Here is an 18,263-nt window from a genome sequence, read left to right on the forward strand (position 1 = left end):
CTCCCACCATAGACTCTTTCCCCATGTCCCTTTCTTGACCCCCATGTTACTTTCTTGTCCCTCTATGTCACTCTTTACCCCCCCATGTCACTCTTCCACCCATGTGACTCTTCTCCCCCCATGTCAATCTACCCCCATGTCACCCACACTAGTATACCCACAAGGGGGACAGGGGGCTACAATATGTACTGTATGTATATATAGATATAGCTCCCACAGTGTACTTTACAAAACAGACAATACAATACAGGGAATTATAATACAATAAGTTCAACAAACAAAATCAGACAATAGGAAAGGAAATCCCTGACCCAGAGAGGTTAAAATAAGTGGTATGTTGGGAGACTTACAGAGACAACAGGTGATGGAATAAGTGCAGTAGATGGCAGTGCTTGGCCACAATGGTTGGAAGGAACAACTGTGGGTGTGGGACAGTAGCCATGAGTCAGGAGTGGGACATTTTTGGCTGGATGGTTTGATTTAAAGATGATGAGATAAAGTGATTTGAGTACACCAAGTGAGAGAGAGAGTTACACAGGTAAGGGGCAGCGAGGAAAAATGTTTAAAGCGAGAGAGATCATTTGAGGTGGAAGGGTTGGAAAGAAGACATTTATGGGTAGACCACGAGAGATGAAAGCTATGTAAGGAGTAGCACAGAGAAGGTTTTACGGAGGAGTTGAGCAGATCTTTTTTAGAAGAAAGTGACATTATTCTAGCAGCAGAATTTTGGATATATTTATTTTTAAGGTGAAAGTTGTGAGGTGGGGAGGCCTATTAACAGTATGTTACAATAACCCAGACGGGAGAGGATATGGGCATGTATTAGAGTTTTAGCAGAGGAAATTGACAGAGGAAAGCGCGGATCTTGGCAATGTTACAGAGGAAGAACCAACAACTTTTAGCCATGCCGTGAATGTTAATGGAGAAGAAATAGGAGGAGAAAATTAGGAGACATGGGAGGTGTCAAATAGGCAACATGCTTTGGCAACAGGATAGATGGTAGTACTGTTTACTGTGATGGAAATCAAGGTGTTATCAAATGTTATCAAGGGTATGTACATTTAGATAGGGGTGCATACGGGAGATAAGTATGAGTGGACAGGGTGTAGGGTTGAGATAACCCAAAAGAAATCCTATTTGCACTCCCTTCTACTGTAAATGGCTGGGAAGAGTTCAATCCATGGGTAAAGAACCCCATACACCATATTAAAGAGATATATATAAAAACAGTTTATTTAACACATATGCAAAGACAACTACAAATATTAAAGAAACGGGGAGTGGGTGCAGGGAGTGGGTAGAGCAGTGTAGGTATATATAGTACGCTGTAATTAAGCAGCTATAATGTATTGTATGTATGACCTGTCTGTCATCTGCAACGGTACTAGCAGTATGTATTCAATCATGCACGCTGTGTAAGACATATATAACACAGCAATACAAACACCAGTTAAACTAGTAGTATCATAAATGGTATACAGAGGGTTTAGCATCTAAATCCCTTCCTGAGGGACTGTGCCGCACAATGTGCTGACTGGTTGTTGGCTATAGTGAAGGTGTAAATCCCATCAATCATGTATACAGTTACTGGCAGTTTGTACTTAACCAAGCACGCTGTGTTAGCAGCTGAATCACACACTCAGCTTGTACCTAGAGTGCACAGCCAACAGGCTAAACAGGTATATAGAGGCGCAGCAAAGCTACTAATCACCAAAGGGGATATGTATTGTGTCTCCTGACCATATTATCAGATGACAAGCTCCCCCCCCCCACAAAGGAAAGCCACAAAGTCCTGACGCACATGAATCCAACAAGTGGAACTATGTATCACAAGTGCACCTATAACCAGGACAGTTGGCAATGTGATCATCCAACAATTGTTGCAAGTAACAGATGTAGTAAGCTGTAATAACTGTCTTTGGTGCCACTGCCATGTGCAGTCCCTCTGCCACAGTGGTTGTGGCACCAAAAAATTAATGCTGCCTGGGGTCCCATCTAGACATCGCAGCAGATACTGTCCCTTGCACCGTAGAGTTTTGCTTATTTGTCCGCGGCACCTAGGACAGGAAGCCTTGCTCACCTGTAGGTCAGGCTTAGGGGGAAATATGAGGAGTTCAGTTTAAACATATTAATATTCAGGTAGCGGAGTGCCATCCATGAGGATATAGCCAGTAAGCAATCTGAGACTTGGGACTGGATTGCAGGTAGAAAGTTAAGGTTATACTGTACATCTGCGTAGCATCTCCATAGACGTGATACCTAAAGCCAAAATAGTTGATGAGGTCACCAATCTTAGTGTGTATAGAGAGAAAAAGAGAGGTCCCAGAACATATTTCTGAGGTACACCAAGTGAAGCGCTATGTACATTAATGGCGCTATATAAATAAAGACATACAATACAACACATACGCATGTTAGAAATAGGGACAGAAAATGTATGATGAGAACCAGGATAGAGCTTGGTTTCGGACACTAAGAGAGTTGAGAATATGAAGGAGAAAAGAGTGATTAACGGTATCAAAGGCAGCAGAGAGATTGAGTACAATAAGTAGAGAAAAATTACCATGGGATTTTGCTTCATGTAAATCATTGGCTACTTTAGTGACCACAGTCTTTGTTGAGTGGACTGTGCAAAGAACAGATTATAAAGGCATGGAAATTAAGAAAGTTGATCATACATGAGACTATCTAGCAGTTTGGAGGCAAAATGCAGGAGAGATAAAGGGCACTAGTTAGTAAGGCATGTATGGTCTGTAGCGCTTCTTCCACCCCCCCCCCCCCCTCTGGGAGATCTGGACTTTTGCTACCGTTGGTGTGGTGCTTCAAACCTGTTAGGTTCCAGGAGATGCTGAGGGTCTTCTTTGGTATGGAGAAACAGGACAGGCTTTCAGTTGTCTTCAGGCTGGATTCTTATCTGATGCAACGCCTCCATTCACAGAAGGCCCAGGTGTACTGGAGACAGTCCCCACTTTGAAACATATCTCTCATATCCTTCCCAGTAGACCAAGACTTAGGCAGGGGTATATAAAACGAAAGGGCTTCTTTATTCCTCCACTGTAAATGTTATACAACAGAGGTAGTATGTTTTCTCAAGCCCCCAAGCTTCTGGATGGTGCCTAGGCCTCCTGGCATAATCGAGGCCTCCCAAGCCTGCTTGGTATTCTCTTCAGCCCCCCTGAGGGGGCTGAGGCACATCTCACTCCCTTGAGGGAGAGACTTGGACTCACTATAATTTGGAATGACTTCCTCTCTAGGGCAGAGGGGGAAGGCACAAGCTCTGCACCTCGATTGGTTGCACACAGACCAAGTTCCACCTCCACCCCTGTCAGTCAGAGAGGCAGCCTGAGAATGGGGAAAACCCAAGATGATAGCCTTGCACAGCCTGCAGCTACCAGGACTTACATGACAGAGGGGCAGAAATATATCCGGACCCAGCCATGTCTACAGGTCTATGGTGTTTTTGAAAATATGTGTGACCACCACATCTTATAGGAGGAGGTTAAAGTGCCAGAGGAGAGGGAGGAGTTGAAGATTTGGGTGAGAGTGGGGATTAAGAGTGGAGTAAAAGTTCTGATAATGTGTGAGGGAATAGGATTGTCTTGTAGAGGTCTACATATGCAATTCTTGTTCTTGCGTCTTGGGATTGTTCATTTTTTATTGTCTCCTCAGTAACAGCTTATTCTCATGATATTTTCCTATCCTGTTTTCAACTGCAATCGTCATAAATTCTTTATAATTCTCTGTTAATGTGTCCTCATGCATTTCAAGTAAGCTGAAGTGTTTTGTCAGCTCTAGTTGAAAATCTCTGCTGTTATTCTTGAGGTTCTTGATGTTGATTGTTTTTGTCTTCTGTTTTAATCAGTTTTCCTCTTTCAATCTTCGCATTCAGATGTAATTTGCAGCAAACCAATCAGTGATCACTCCTTGTGTCAAAACAGTTAAGCACTGTGCAGATTTAAATCACGGGTTTCTTGTTAGCTATGATATAGTCAATTTAATTTTTTATTCCATTGGGTCCATCCCATGTCCATTTTCTATTTGGATTCTTTTTCAAGAATAAACTCACGATGCACAATTTTTCTCATTCTGCAAATTCTACCAACCTATCTCTGCTCATTCCTATTGCCGTAATCATACATATCCACTGATACTTTGCCTTTCTGTTGGGCACCAATCTTTGCATTGAAATCTCCCATAATGATCTTGTGGTGACAATTTACTTTGTTGTTAAATTGGTTGATTTCATGGTAGAAGTCGTCTACTTCCTTAGCTGTGTAACTTGTTAATGAGGCATACTGTACACGTGGATTATTTGATTATTTGAAGCCTGTATCTCTTTGTCAACTGAACGACAATTCTGGCTGCTCTTTCAAATGAGCTTTCATACACCACTCTGTTGTTTCTCCATCTCTTGTTAACGATGAAGCATATACCACTGATTCTTCCATTTTCTGTATATCTTTAATGAAACCAGTAGGTGTCCACTTTGAGCTCAATGAGGCCTTCATCTTTTCTTTTTACTTTACTAAGGCCAACAGTATTTAGCTTAATCTTTGCAACTTTGTTTTGCAGTTCTTGCGTTGATGCTTCACTGGAGAGAGTCTGGTAGTTGTAGGTAGCCAGATTTAGGTTTGAGTTACAGCTTTTGTTTAATGTCTCATGATTCTTAGCACCCACTGCCTTTATCCTGAACGCTTTTGAGACTTTTCATCCTCCGGAGAATGAGGCCCATTGCTTTCCGGTGTATTCCATAATAGGGGTTTGTGGTTTTACTTGGCGTTCCGGCATCATTTGCATGTTGGCAAGTACCTTTACCACTTTAGCAGGCTATTGTTCAAGCTTCCATGATGAAACCTGACAGCACAAGTGCCACAATACATCTTCTTAAACACCAATTGCCACCTCCCTGCCAGTTTGAGGCAGTGAGATAAGGATTTGAGGATTTCAAGCAAAACGTGACACTGTGTGCTCATTTGCATGTAATTTCCCAGAATCCCTTGCCGCAGTGGAATCACTGTATGCTAGGTGTTAATGGTGAAAGGCAGGGTTGCAGACCTGTCTAAGACATGTTAATGTGCTAACAAGTGATATTTTTATTTGTTATACACATACACACACACAGTGATACTGTATATTTATATATTAAAGATGGGCACAAAAGTTCAGACTGTTCTGTAGGACTCATTAAAACTGATAAAATATGATTTGTGAATATTCTATCAGTGCACTTGTGCTATCTGTTTTTTTCATTGCATGCTATAATAACACAAATCGAGTATGGTGTTGTACAGGGATAATCCGGAATATTGGAGTAACATTGAAGGGAGGAGAGCCTGCAGGTAGTTGGATCAGATGCAAAGAAATAACCTTTTCATTGATTGTTAAACGTTTTGCTACAGATGTATTCTCAATTCTTTTTTTGTTTTGACTAGGTTTTACTTGGAAGGATGATTACACTCAGCGCATCATTGCTAGTGAATTATCAAATATTCGCAAAATCCATAGCAGACAACCTGAACGTCTTGCCTCCGATGGTTCCAGCACACCAAGGTAAAGTTCATGCTTTTGTCTTTGCATGATGAACTGGGCAATCAAATCATTTATTGTTGCTGTAAGTTTTTTGTTGTTGAAAAACTTGCTAACATTAAAAACCACTCAATGAGTCTCATTCACAAAATGTGACAGCTGCAGTTTGCATATTCTGCGTGGGCAGTTATTAACTTTTCCGAATGAGGCCCAATACCTCTAGTTCATTTTAGTGTTACGCCAAATGCAAGGCTCTCATAAGTGTCTGCACATAAGCGTTTGAGATCTCACAAGTCTTTTTTTTCTTTATGTGCACATTGGAAGAAGAGGCTTTAAAGCTGCAGTTCAAGCTGCTGCTTAAAAATATATATTTTTTCCCCATTCAATATGTGCATCAGTACAGTTTTTACACTGACAAGTGATTAGCTAAGTTGCCGATCGAGCCGTTCTCCTGTGACCGATCGGCAATGATTCGGCTTGGAGGCTATTTAAATCACTGTTAATGCTGCAGAAGAGGATCAAAGATGCAAAGATACAATTGGTGCACTGCTAGAGAGAGGGCAGGGCTCCAGAGCCTGTCTCAGAAGAGGAAGGGGATGTGACTTTGTAAATGGTTGCTATAGAAACAAAAATGCTTGTTACATAAGGCTACGCTTATAGTGCCGGCGACGGAGACGCGACGGCGATGGTGATGTCAGGCTGCGATCGCTGGAGAAATCAAATAGAGATGACTTCCAGCGATCGCGACCAAGCCATTGCGCCGCGCTTACTATAAGTGCATGCGATGGCGCCAAGGCATTTGTTTTGATGCAATGTCGCGTCGCTGTCGCCGGCACTATAAGCGCAGCCTTAGAATACATTAAAAATATCTTTAACGGTTTTTTTTTTTTAATCCTACCAGTATTTTTTCATAGTACAGAACTGATTTATTTAAAAAAAAAACAAAAAAAAAAACCATGTATGATATTGCTTGAACTGAAGCTTTAAAAGTCTTAATAGCTCCTGATCAGGCTTCCATATGAATCTATGAAGAACTATTAAGTTAGTTCAGAGATTCTCAACTCCAGTCTACAAGAGCTCCCAGCAAGTCTGGATTTAAGGCTATCCCAACTTCAGTCAAAGACTGAGCCACTGTTTGAGCCACCTGTGCTGAAGCAGGGATATCCTGAAAACCTGACCAGATGGGGTCTTGAGGCCCATATGGGCAGCTTTTGTCTTTGCTGGTATTGGATGCAATGTTATTTTATATGTAAGGGACCAGCAACACAATTAGAGCTAATAAATATAGATATAGATATACTGTATATATATAGATATAGATATAGATATAGATATAGATATACTGTATGTATACATGTATACATATGTACACATACAGTATATCTATATCTATATCTATATCTATATCTATATCTATATATATATATATATATATACAGTATATCTATATCTATATTTATACAGTATATATATATACAGTATATCTATATATATATATATATATATATATATATATATATATTTATATATATACATATATATATATATAGATATATCTATATATCTATATATCTATAGATAGATAGATAGATAGATAGATAGATAGATAGATAGATAGATAGATAGATAGATAGATAGATAGATAGATAGATAGATAGATAGATAGATAGATTAGCAATGGTTACACACTGATTGAATAAGTAAATACAAATGGGCATTTCTCTCTACTAAGTGAACTAGTAGATAAATGGGAAGAAGATTGGGTGATAAACAGTTCACATGGTTGAACCTTTTTAGTCAAAGAGTTGTTTTGAGTTGTCCTTGATAGCATGGTACAATCCTTCCGTCACATTTTTAACATTAGAATATAATCATGCAGCTACAATACCACAATAAAAATAATCATTGTGTATTGAATGGGAACTTGGAGGCTCCCTAATGTACGATTATATCAGTCATTATTCTGTGAGTTACTACACTGGGCATTGATGACGATGTCAGTGGAATACACGGTGCTTTGATTGCATTTGGCTGGATATGTCTCAATCTTATAAAGGTATTTAATTACCAAATAAACAATAACAATAACAAAGAAACAGAATCTCTAGAACTGGGTAGCTCCACATGTAATGACCAATTCAGTCATAAAACAAGAGACAAAATAAGTAGTGTAGGGTTATGTTTTAAATAAATAGATGTTATAAATGATCAGGCAAAAAATAAAAAAAAACAAGGAAATGTATATTTCTTTCATCCTGAATTGTTTACTGCTTAAGGACATACTGTATTGTAGCAATACGGACATCATTGTATCAGGCCATATTAGGGCACTGTTAAAATGTGTGAAGACTGAAGGTGAGTTTGACTTGGGAAGTCCTGAATATCAATAGGATAGTTGCAGTGTTAATGACAGACATTAGATGGCACTTATATTACAGTGGAATGTATCTAATTTGTATATACAGACATACCCCACATTAACGTACGCAATGGGACCGTAGTATGTATGTAAAGCGAAAATGTACTTAAAGTGAAGCACTACCTTTTCCCACTTATCGATGCATGTACGGTACTGCAATCGTCATATACGTGCATAACTGATGTAAATAACGCATTTGTAACAGGCTCTATAGTCTCCCCGCTTGCGCACAGCTTCGGTACAGGTAGGGAGCTGGTATTGCTGTTCAGGGCGTGATGACAGGCGCATGCGTGAGCTGCCGTTTGCCTATTGGGCGATATGTACTTACTCGCGAGTGTACTTAAAGTGAGTGTACTTAAAGCGGGGTATGCCTGTAGTTTGTATCTGGGTTGAAGGAGTGGCTCAGTGAGTAAAGACACGGACTCTGAAAGCACTGAGTTTGAAGCAGGGGACTCTGGTGTCAGCTCCTTGTGACCTTTGGGCATAACACTTCATCTCCCTGTGCCTCGAGCACACACACAAGAAAAATTAGATTGTAAGCTCTACGGGGCAGGGACTTGTGTCTGCAAAAAAATATATACCATGTACAGCGCTGCATACACTGTCAGCACTATACAAGAAAAAAACGTTTTTATTATTATTATCATTATTATATCACAGTAACAAAATATTCACCAGCCATTTGGTGGCATAAACCTATTAGTCCAACAATAAGCACAGATTTGATTAATTGGTAATCTCGAGCAAAAACAAAATCCAAACAAACTTTTGTTTGCCTTATTACTTAGAGATTTGCGTTTGTACTTATTACTTCTAGTATTAAGTCTGTTTTGGTTACTAGGGGGAAATGTGTCAGCATCATGTGTGGTGTCCTAATATGACAGTGAATGTTACAAATATACTTTTTTTAGAATTACAGGCAGCGCTTGCTCTTCTGTCACTGTTTCAATAGAACAAAATATTGGTAAAACATTGTATCCTGTTTTTGTCAGGGTGATAATTGTAATACTTAAGTAATAATCCCCTCAGAACAGGGCATTACTGGCCATTATTGGCCAGTAATGCCCTGTTCTGAGGGGATTATTACTGTTACAGGCTAAATGTAGTCTTTTTTCATAAATAATAGACACTTTTGTATAGTTATATAGATTTTTTTATTAAAATAAAATGGTAAAGCCTCTGCTTTAAACAGTTACTTTGTAACCCAAGCAACTAACTCTGCCTTTGATATTACTCGATAGGTGTTGTGAGGCAGGAGGAATAAGAATAAGTATATCAGGGATGTTGGATAGGGTTTCATTAGGAACTGCATTTTCAGGCCACATTTAAATATGGGAAGGGTGAAGATCACTATAAGGATTTTGCTGGAACTTGCCCTTATGTGGCTGTTGCTGCCATCTTTATCCCTGGCATCCTCCTACTTAAGGCTGCACATCCCACAGGATGTTGCTGTGCAAAGGTTCCTGTCTTTCTTCAGTTCCAGCTGTGTTACCTTGTAAGTCCTCTTGCCTGTGGATTCCCTGTTGCCGAACCCTGCCTGTGACCCAGCCTTGCACCTCTGCCACCTGCCTTTATCCCCTGGAGGTGAGCATGCGCAGTAGGACACAGAGCAGAGACCCGGATGTAGTGAGTGTCTCCATCAGACCATTGCAAACATAGGAGAACCTGAGATCCGTCTGCAGCAGAGAGACAGAAGCACCCAAGCAAGAAACCGAGAAGGTGAAACGCGTAGAGTGACGTCGTTGCATCAACCGGAACCTCTGGAAGCGGATGTCGTCACTTCCGGTCTTCGGTGAGACGCATCCGTGAGACGCACGCCAGCACAGAGGGATAGCAGAGACACCACTCAACTGGTTGCAGAGGTCCACTGCGTGAGATCTGAATGCTTTTTTAAACCTTTGACCATGTGAGTGTATTGGATTTTATCTACCCTTATAAATTATCCTGTACAGTCTGCACTATGTCCGGATTTATCTTTTACTAAGGTCCTTTGGAGTGATCCATCTGGTTGGTGACAGATTGCCATTCTGATTGCATTGTTTGCAGCACACCACCCAAAGATACCTTTACGTGTCCATTATCATCTCACGTTTGTGAGTATTCTGCATATAGACCTGCTAATATATTACCCACGCCATAATCACTACTATACTGCACCATCAGTATTTGTTTTTTGTTTTCACATGTTTGCGCTTCCTGATGATCCACTCCTGTGCCTTGATCCCCTGCCTGCATCCCAACTGTGATTACTCTAAGCAGGACAGTGGCTCTGGTCAGTGAATATATACCCCAACCTTAGACCCTGCGGGTCTGGTTCCTGATCCGAGATGTGTGCTATTATATTTTGCTCGACCCAAACATGGACCCCGCTGAAGTAGGGAGGGCCGTTTTTGTCCAGGGATATCTAATCGGAGATCATGAGAAACGTCTCACCCAGCAAGATCAACAATTGACGCTCATAACCCATAGCTCTCTTCAGACCATTGCCACGCAGTTGAACACCCTTCAAGTGGGTTTTACCCCCTCGCCACTCGCACTTGCTGTGCATCCAGCACGAGCTCCATCACTCCAGACACCCAGTGAATCACAGATCCTAGCACCTCTGCATTACAGAGGAGAACCTGCTATGTGCAGAAGTTTTTTGAATCAATGTTCTATTCAGTTTGAACTCCAGACCTCCATGTTTTGCACCCACTGAGCCAGGGTAGCATACATAAACTCTAACTATAGGTGATGCCTTAGCCTGGGCTTCTCCTCTGTGTGAGAGGGAGTCTCCACTCATTAATGACTCTCTGGCCTTCTTACAGGCGTTCAAAAAGATATGTGATGCCTCAGGTTGTGTCCTCAGCTTCCTCACCGCTCCTTCACATGTTTGAGGAAACACATACAGTACAGTGGGCCAGTTTTAGATTGAATTCTGTACTCTCGCTGCTGAGACAGGGTGAAACAGTGAAGCTATGGTGGCAGCATTCTAGCAAGGGCTTTCCAAGTATTTAAAGGATGAACTGACCTGACCTGAACTGACCCCTAAAGACCTGCAGGAACTCATTGCGCTATGTATCAGGATGGACTGGAAACTAGAGCGGCAAGTCGAGTGGGATCGTACTTCAAGAACCTCTACTATTTGGCTACAGGCACAGTATACGGAGAGTAAATACTGCCAAGTTCAAAAAAAGGAAAATATAGTGCTACACAACCAGTGATAAATATTATTGAATTAATAATGGTGTGCTCAGTGAGTAAACACACTGACTGGCGCTGATTTTGAAGCAGGGGAACCTGGTTCAATTCCCAGTGTCGGCTCCTTGTGAACTTGGGCATGTCACTTTATCTCCCTGTGCCTCAGACACCAAAAACATAGATTGTAAGCTCCATGGGGCAGGGACCCGTGCCTGCAAAAAGTCTCTGTAAAGTGCTACGTAAAACTAGCAGTGCTATACAAGAACATGCTATTTTATTATTTATATGAAGGCAGGCAGTATGAGGTAAAAAAATAAACCTCTTCCAGATGGTAGCAGGATATTCAGTGGTGTAGATGTGTAAGCAGTTGCAGATAAAAAGGCCTTACGGTCAAATACCAAGCCCAGAGTTCATCCACTCAAAAGACGAATAAGCAGACCCTACAGCCATGCATTTTAATCAAAAGAACACAAAATAAAATAACTATATAGCACTCACAAGCTACGCTATATCACAGCTTTGTGACCACCCTAGGTCCAGGAACCAGAACAGGAGACGCGCACCCATCACTCTCCTTCCTCCAGACAGGAGTGCTGATGTCAGTTCCAGAAGCGCCCCCTTAACAGGAACCAATTGGAATGGGTTTAGATTTCCCAGCATCTCGCATTTGAAGCTGCTCCACTGCCCTATCATAAGCGTTGTGACCACCCTGGGTCCAGGAACCAACACAGGGTAATGCACACCCATCACTCTCCTTCCTCCACAAGGGAGTGATGATACCACTTTCGGAAACGCCCCATCAACAGGAACCAATTGGAACGTGTGTAGATCACCCAGCGTCTCACATCTGATGCGGCTCCACTGCCCTACGCATTTCTTTCTGGTAGAACTTCCTCAGGGGTATGATCCTTGGGTAAAAGGTATTTCCTTAAATAGTCCCCGAATGCGTGACACCACAATGCAATTAAGAAGCATGTGCAAAGTACATGAATAATTAAACATGAACAAAATTGCATTTAAGAAGATGGACACTACAACAATACTAGGTTAAAAGAAAATATAATTATGCAAATATCAATATGTTTAATCATAAAAACAAGTACATTGTATAGGATAGAGGGCATCTCCAAGGAGCTGCAAAAATACCAAAATTACAGGTCTCTTGTGCCTCAAATGAAAACTTATATGAGGAATAGCACAAAAGAAATAAAAACCTGCAGATTAGTTAATAGTGCATGCATCTTATAAAACATATGAATATATGCACATCCATTAAAAATGTATATGTAAAACTATTTAAAATAGATTAAAACCTGAATAGCAAAAATATGAAGCAAAGTTCCAACTATGGAATTGCTAAAAATGAATGACCATAAAAATTAAGTAATAATAAAGTAAAAATGGAATGTAATGTATCTAGAAAAATTATACATACATTTATAAAAGGCGATTGTCTCAGTAATGAGATCGTTACACTCAAGCAATAGTTTAAAGGGCAAATTGAATAAAGATATTCTCATATAAATTCTCATTGTGTGATGAACGAATAATAATAAAACCACCTCCCATGGTAATGAGGATTATAACATATGAAACGCAGAACACCAGAGAACCATCATACCAGGAAAGCATTGATATTAAACTCCACATTTAGGGCCTCATGCTATAAGCAGCGATAAGCCCCTTATCGCCAGCTTATCGCCAAAAAAGCCATATTCAGTAAGCCCCGATAAGCTGGCGATAAGAGCAAAAATCGCCAGGTTTTTTTGCCGGAAAAAAACAAAACAAACGGCAACCACTCGGCGATAAACAACTTTTTGCCGCTCATCGCCAGCTTTTCAAACTCACTCAATTCTAGTAGCCCCGATCAGCTGATCTAGAATGGAGATTTGCTCTCCAAATCGCTTCGCCACAAAAAGTTGGCAAGAAGATGGGGAGAAGCGGCGAGACGGTACTTAAAAAAAAATCAGGCCTTTTTCCTGCATGGGATTGATGCCGGGGTCTCCGGAGCTGATATCCATTGATATAAGCACCGGAAACCCCCGGCCTGAATCAGATGCCTAAAAAAGGCATTTACAGCCACTTCATTACCTCAGTGGCTAACTGCTAAGCAATGAAGGGGTTAACCACCAGTGCCAAGCTTATTGTTGGTAGTGGGGGTGGGTGAAGGTGGTATTTGGCCCTTGGTGGGTGTTTAGGCCTTGCGGGTGGGTAGCGAGTGGACTTAACCCCTTCATTACCTTAGCGGTTAATACCGCTACGGTAATGACGGGAGTTAACACCTCCCGCTACCACCCGGTAGTCCTAAACACCAATCCTTGGGGCTACAACCCGCTTCACCCATCCCCGCAACCCACAAAACTGATGCAGCGGACGTTATTCGAACACATCACGGTGACGATTTTGAGTTCTCTGCTGTTCCCCACGCAGCATGAACGCGGCCAATCGCCCCAGGCACCCGCGCTTATCGCGAATGTTTTGTTTCAATTTCATGGATTCTGTTTCTTCGTTTGCAATAAAATGGAGGAATTGTAATGTGTACAGTACTGTGCTACTGTGCTACTGTGTCAATTTCATGTTTTTAAAAGCCAGAACACTAAAATTCGTTTTTCTGCTCTCGCCGCGCTCGCATCTTAGTGCGGGAAGGCTGGAATTCATCCCACGGTTTCAAATCAGGATTCCAATGTACATGACGCGTGAAGTGTATGAATAACGGCCCGCTGCACCAGTAAACACAAATACACACAACAGTCCCACTACCCACCTTCCAGCCCCCCTATAAATATTACAAAATCTAATACACAACAATACACAACCCACCCACCCTCTGTGCTCCCCCCCCCCCCATAATACCATTATTTTTTTTTACACACACAATTAATACCACAGGCCGGCAGGGTCTCGGGTGGTCCCAATGCAGAGGTAAGCTGCCGCCAGTGTTCAAGGGCTAGAGCATGGTTAATATGTCCATTAGTAATCAGAGACACACAGGTGAGGCACTGGATGAAATAACATAATAGAAGATCTAGCGGACAAATAAAGCAGGTTGGGGGAGGGGTAATAATGGGTGCCCTTAAGAATCGCCGACCATCCTGAATGGGAACAGTCTGGCTGATGCTATGACACCCTCGACCCACTCTGTCAATAAAGTACCTGCTGTCACACTGTGTCTGGTGTGTCCCACTGTAGACACTGTTTGCTGTCCCGGGTGGTCCCGACAGGTGTCCGCAGGCCCCACAGTGCACCCATGGGTTACCCACAGGTGCAGATTGTAAGCTCCCCAGAGCAGGGACTCCTCTTCCGAAATGTTACTTTTATGTCTGAAGCACTTATTCCCATGATCTGTTATTTGTATTATTTGTTATTTATATGATTGTCACGTGTATTACTAATGTGAAGCGCTATGTAAAGTAATGGCACTATATAAATAAAGACATACATACATACAGGCTGCTCCTGTATATGACTGCACAGTCTACCAATTGGTTCGCTGCAAATGACATCTTTTTTTTATTTATTTTTTTTAACATTTTTATTAGGAAACAGGCAAATTTACAGGCATATTTCACATCGCAATATCCTAATACGCTTTGATTTTCAAATTTTCCATGTTGGGGGGGGGGGGGTGTACCGCCAAGAGTGGCGCGACCTCTGGGTCACCGGGTGACCGGGGGAGCGAGAGGTCTGAAAAAGAGGGGGGGATAGAGGGGGAGGGGGGGGGGGGGTGGGTATAGAGATGGGCGGGTGAGGGGTGAGCCTCCCCCACCCCGCCGACCCTAGCGTCCTTCAGGCTGAGGTCTGAATGGTCATAATTTCTTCTATCAGCTTCTCTTGGGTGTCAATGAATCTCCCAGGGTTCCCAAATTTTGTAGTGGCCTGCAGTCTTGCGTTTGAGAAACGCCGTCAGACGTTCCATGAGCATTACATCGTCTATTCTTCTCTTAACCGCATGAATGGAGGGGGGAGAGATCTTTTTCCAGGAGAATGCCACAGCACACCTAGCCGCGGTAAGGATGGAGGAGATCAATTTTCCTACCGGGCGGTCAATTTCCTCTATTGGCCTGCCCAGGAGGAAGGTCAGTGGATCTGGGTCTAATGTGAGGCTAGTTACCTCTCAGATTAAAGTTTGAATAGAAAGCCAAAATGTTTGGATTTTTGGGCATGACCACCAAATGTGGGCCATGTCTCCCCTCTGTCCACAGCCTCTCCAACATAGATCTGAGGCCAGGGGGTAGATTTGCTTTAATCTAACTGGGGTAAGATACCAGTGGAACATGATTTTGTAGATATTCTCTTTTGTCATGGTACAGATGGAAGTTCCTGAAGCAGCGTCCCATATATCCTCCCAGTCTTCTCTGTCTATGTCTATACTCAGTTCCGCCTTCCACTTGGACATGTAGTCATGAGTGGAGGGGCCTGTTGTTCTCTCCATACCAGCGTATATGTTAGAGATCAATGCTGTTTGATGTGTACAAGTTCGGCAGAGCCTCTCAAAATTGGTGAGGGGAGGATACTCAAATTTTGGGGACAATTTTTGGAGATAATGTCTAATTTGGAGATACTTAAATGGGCTCAATTCTGGGGCCTCGTGTTTTGTTCGTAATTCTTGGAAGTTCAGCAGCCTTCCATCGCTCAATAGGTCGGCGACCACCCTAACCCCCTTCAGATGGAAGTAGTCGAACTGTTTTGGTTCACATCCTGGGGGGAAATGGGGATTGTTGTGGATCGGAATAAGCAGCGAGCCCGGAGCAGTTAGTTTGAACTTTGATCTGCATTTCCGTCAAACTTCCCAGGTGTGTCTGGTGGCACCAAGGTCGAACCTACGGGGTGGTCTATCCCCCTTGTCTATGCACCAAAGGTGGGCCTGCAGAGAAGGCGTTTTTACGTAGTGGGATTCAATATCTCGCCAGCAATAGAGACCCGGGTCTGCGTTCCACACTACGGCTGCAAATGACATCTTAATGCAAAGAGGGAAAGAACAAAGCTGATTAAAAAGAACAATCAACATCAAGAACCTGCAAAATAACTGCAGCTAATTTCAACTACAGCTGAAAAATATTTTCACCTTACTCAAGATGCATGGGGATAATTTAACAAACAATTATAACATTGTGGTCTGGATCAGAAAATATGAAATGGACTTGGATATGAAAATATCGGATGAGACAAGGCGGTCACTGAGGAAATTACAAGAAATGAATCATACTGATCTACGCAAGACTATTTGAAAGCATTCTGTATTAGTGAACATGTAATAAAAAGTAGCTACGGTATTGTGAAGAAGAATATTGAAGGTAACAAAAGTTTCAAGAAGATGAAGCATAGACTCATGATTGGGAATAAGCAAATTATCCCACTCAAGGTAATGGATCAATAATAAATTTGCATTTCTCAAAAAGGGACTGAACTTTTACAAGACATTGTACAAAAGCATACTGTATATAACACAGGCATAACAAAGCAGATCAAGACTTAGAAAAAAAAACAGAAGTACTGTAGCAAAGGATATAAAATGTATGTATGTATATACAGTTAGGTCCGGAAATAATTGGACACTGACACAATTTTCATAATTTTGGCTCCCTACGCCACCACAATGGATTTGAAATGAAACAACCGTGATGCAATAGAAGTGCAGACTTTCAGCTTTAATTCAAGGGGTTGAACAAAAATATCGTATGAAACGTTTAGGAATTGCAACCATTTTCATTCACAGTCCCCTTATTTCAGGGGCTGAAATGTAATTGGACAAATTGACACAATCATAAATAAATGTTCATTTTTAATACTTTGTCAAGAATCCTTTGCAGGCAATGACTGCTTGAAGTCTAGAACGCATGGACATCACCAAACACGGTGTTTCCTCCTTTGTGATGCTTTGCCAGGCCTTTACTGCAGGGTTGAGATCAGGTGATTGACTCGGCCATTGCAGAATATTCCGTTCTTTGCCTTAAAAAACTCCTGGGTTGCTTTTGCAGTATGTTTTGGGTCATTGTCCATCTGTAAAGTGAAGCGCCGTCCAATCAACTTCGCTGAATTTGGCTGAATCTGAGCAGACAATATATCCCTATACACTTCAGAATTCATCCGGCTACCTCTGTCTTCTTTCACATCATCAATAAACACTAGTGACCCAGAGCCATTGTAAGCCATGCATGCCCATGCCATCACACTGCCTCCACCGTGTTTTATAGATGATGTGGTATGCTTCGGATCATGAGCCGTTCCAAGCCTTCTCCATACTTTTTTATTCCCATCATTCTGGTACAGGTTGATCTTAGTTTCATCTGTCCAAAGAATGCTGTTCCAGAACTGGGGTGGCTTTTTTAGATATTGTTTGGCAAAGTCTAATCTGGCCTTTCTATTCTTGAGGCTTTTGAATGGTTTGCACCTTGTGGTGAACCCTCTGTATTTGCTCTCTTTATGGTAGACTTGGATAATGATATGCCTACCTCCTAGAGAGTGTTCTTCACTTGGCTGGATGTTGTGAAGGGGTTTTTCTTTACCATGGAAAGGATCCTACGATCATCCACCACTGTTGTCTTCCATGGACACCCAGGCCTTTTTGTGTTGCAGAGCTCACCAGTGTGTTCTTTTTTTCTCGTGTAACGGGTATTCCTGGAGAATACTAGCGCTACTGCCGTGCTGTGTAGCCTGTGTGGGACACAGGAACCTAAGTCTCCGCTGTGGAGCCTGGGGGCCCAGACATATATCAATATCCCGTGGTGCAGCGCCTCCACCTGGGAGGGCTCCCAACGGAGTGGGAGGAAGGCCCTCACAGGAAAAAATCACATTAACCGAACAGTGGCAAAACAGAACTGGCTTTACTGCATTTAATTGGTTATTACCAAATAACAGGTGTCCCTCCCATGAGGGGGACACTACACATGGTGATTAACAATTCGACTATATATATATGACTGCGCAGTCACTAGTCCTGTAACATTATCAAACAGTAAAGTTGGTGCACTTGCTGAACGAGGTTACCTGCCGCGCACTCCAGTGCTCGGGCCTGCAATCGAGCTTCACAAAGGATCGATAGTCGGACAAACACCGCAACCACCATCCGGGGAGATTCCGCCTGAAAGGCCTTGGCAACGATAGCGACAGTCTAGGCCCAACTCACTGGGCGTACGCA

At 42.1% G+C, this 18,263-nt stretch overlaps 1 protein-coding gene across 2 annotated transcripts in view; it reads left to right on the forward strand.

Moving 5' to 3' along the window:
* The window catches only part of PTPRN2 (protein tyrosine phosphatase receptor type N2), a 1,212,473-nt gene that overhangs the window by 363,535 nt on the left and 830,675 nt on the right, over nt 1–18,263 (forward strand). For both annotated transcript variants that reach the window (XM_075587846.1, XM_075587847.1), the window contains exon 4: nt 5,433–5,550. In XM_075587846.1, the coding sequence (XP_075443961.1) occupies nt 5,433–5,550 (118 nt within the window). The remainder of the gene's footprint in view (nt 1–5,432; nt 5,551–18,263) is intronic.

This window comes from Ascaphus truei, chromosome 2 (genome assembly GCF_040206685.1).
Source record: "Ascaphus truei isolate aAscTru1 chromosome 2, aAscTru1.hap1, whole genome shotgun sequence".
Lineage (NCBI taxonomy): Eukaryota > Metazoa > Chordata > Amphibia > Anura > Ascaphidae > Ascaphus > Ascaphus truei.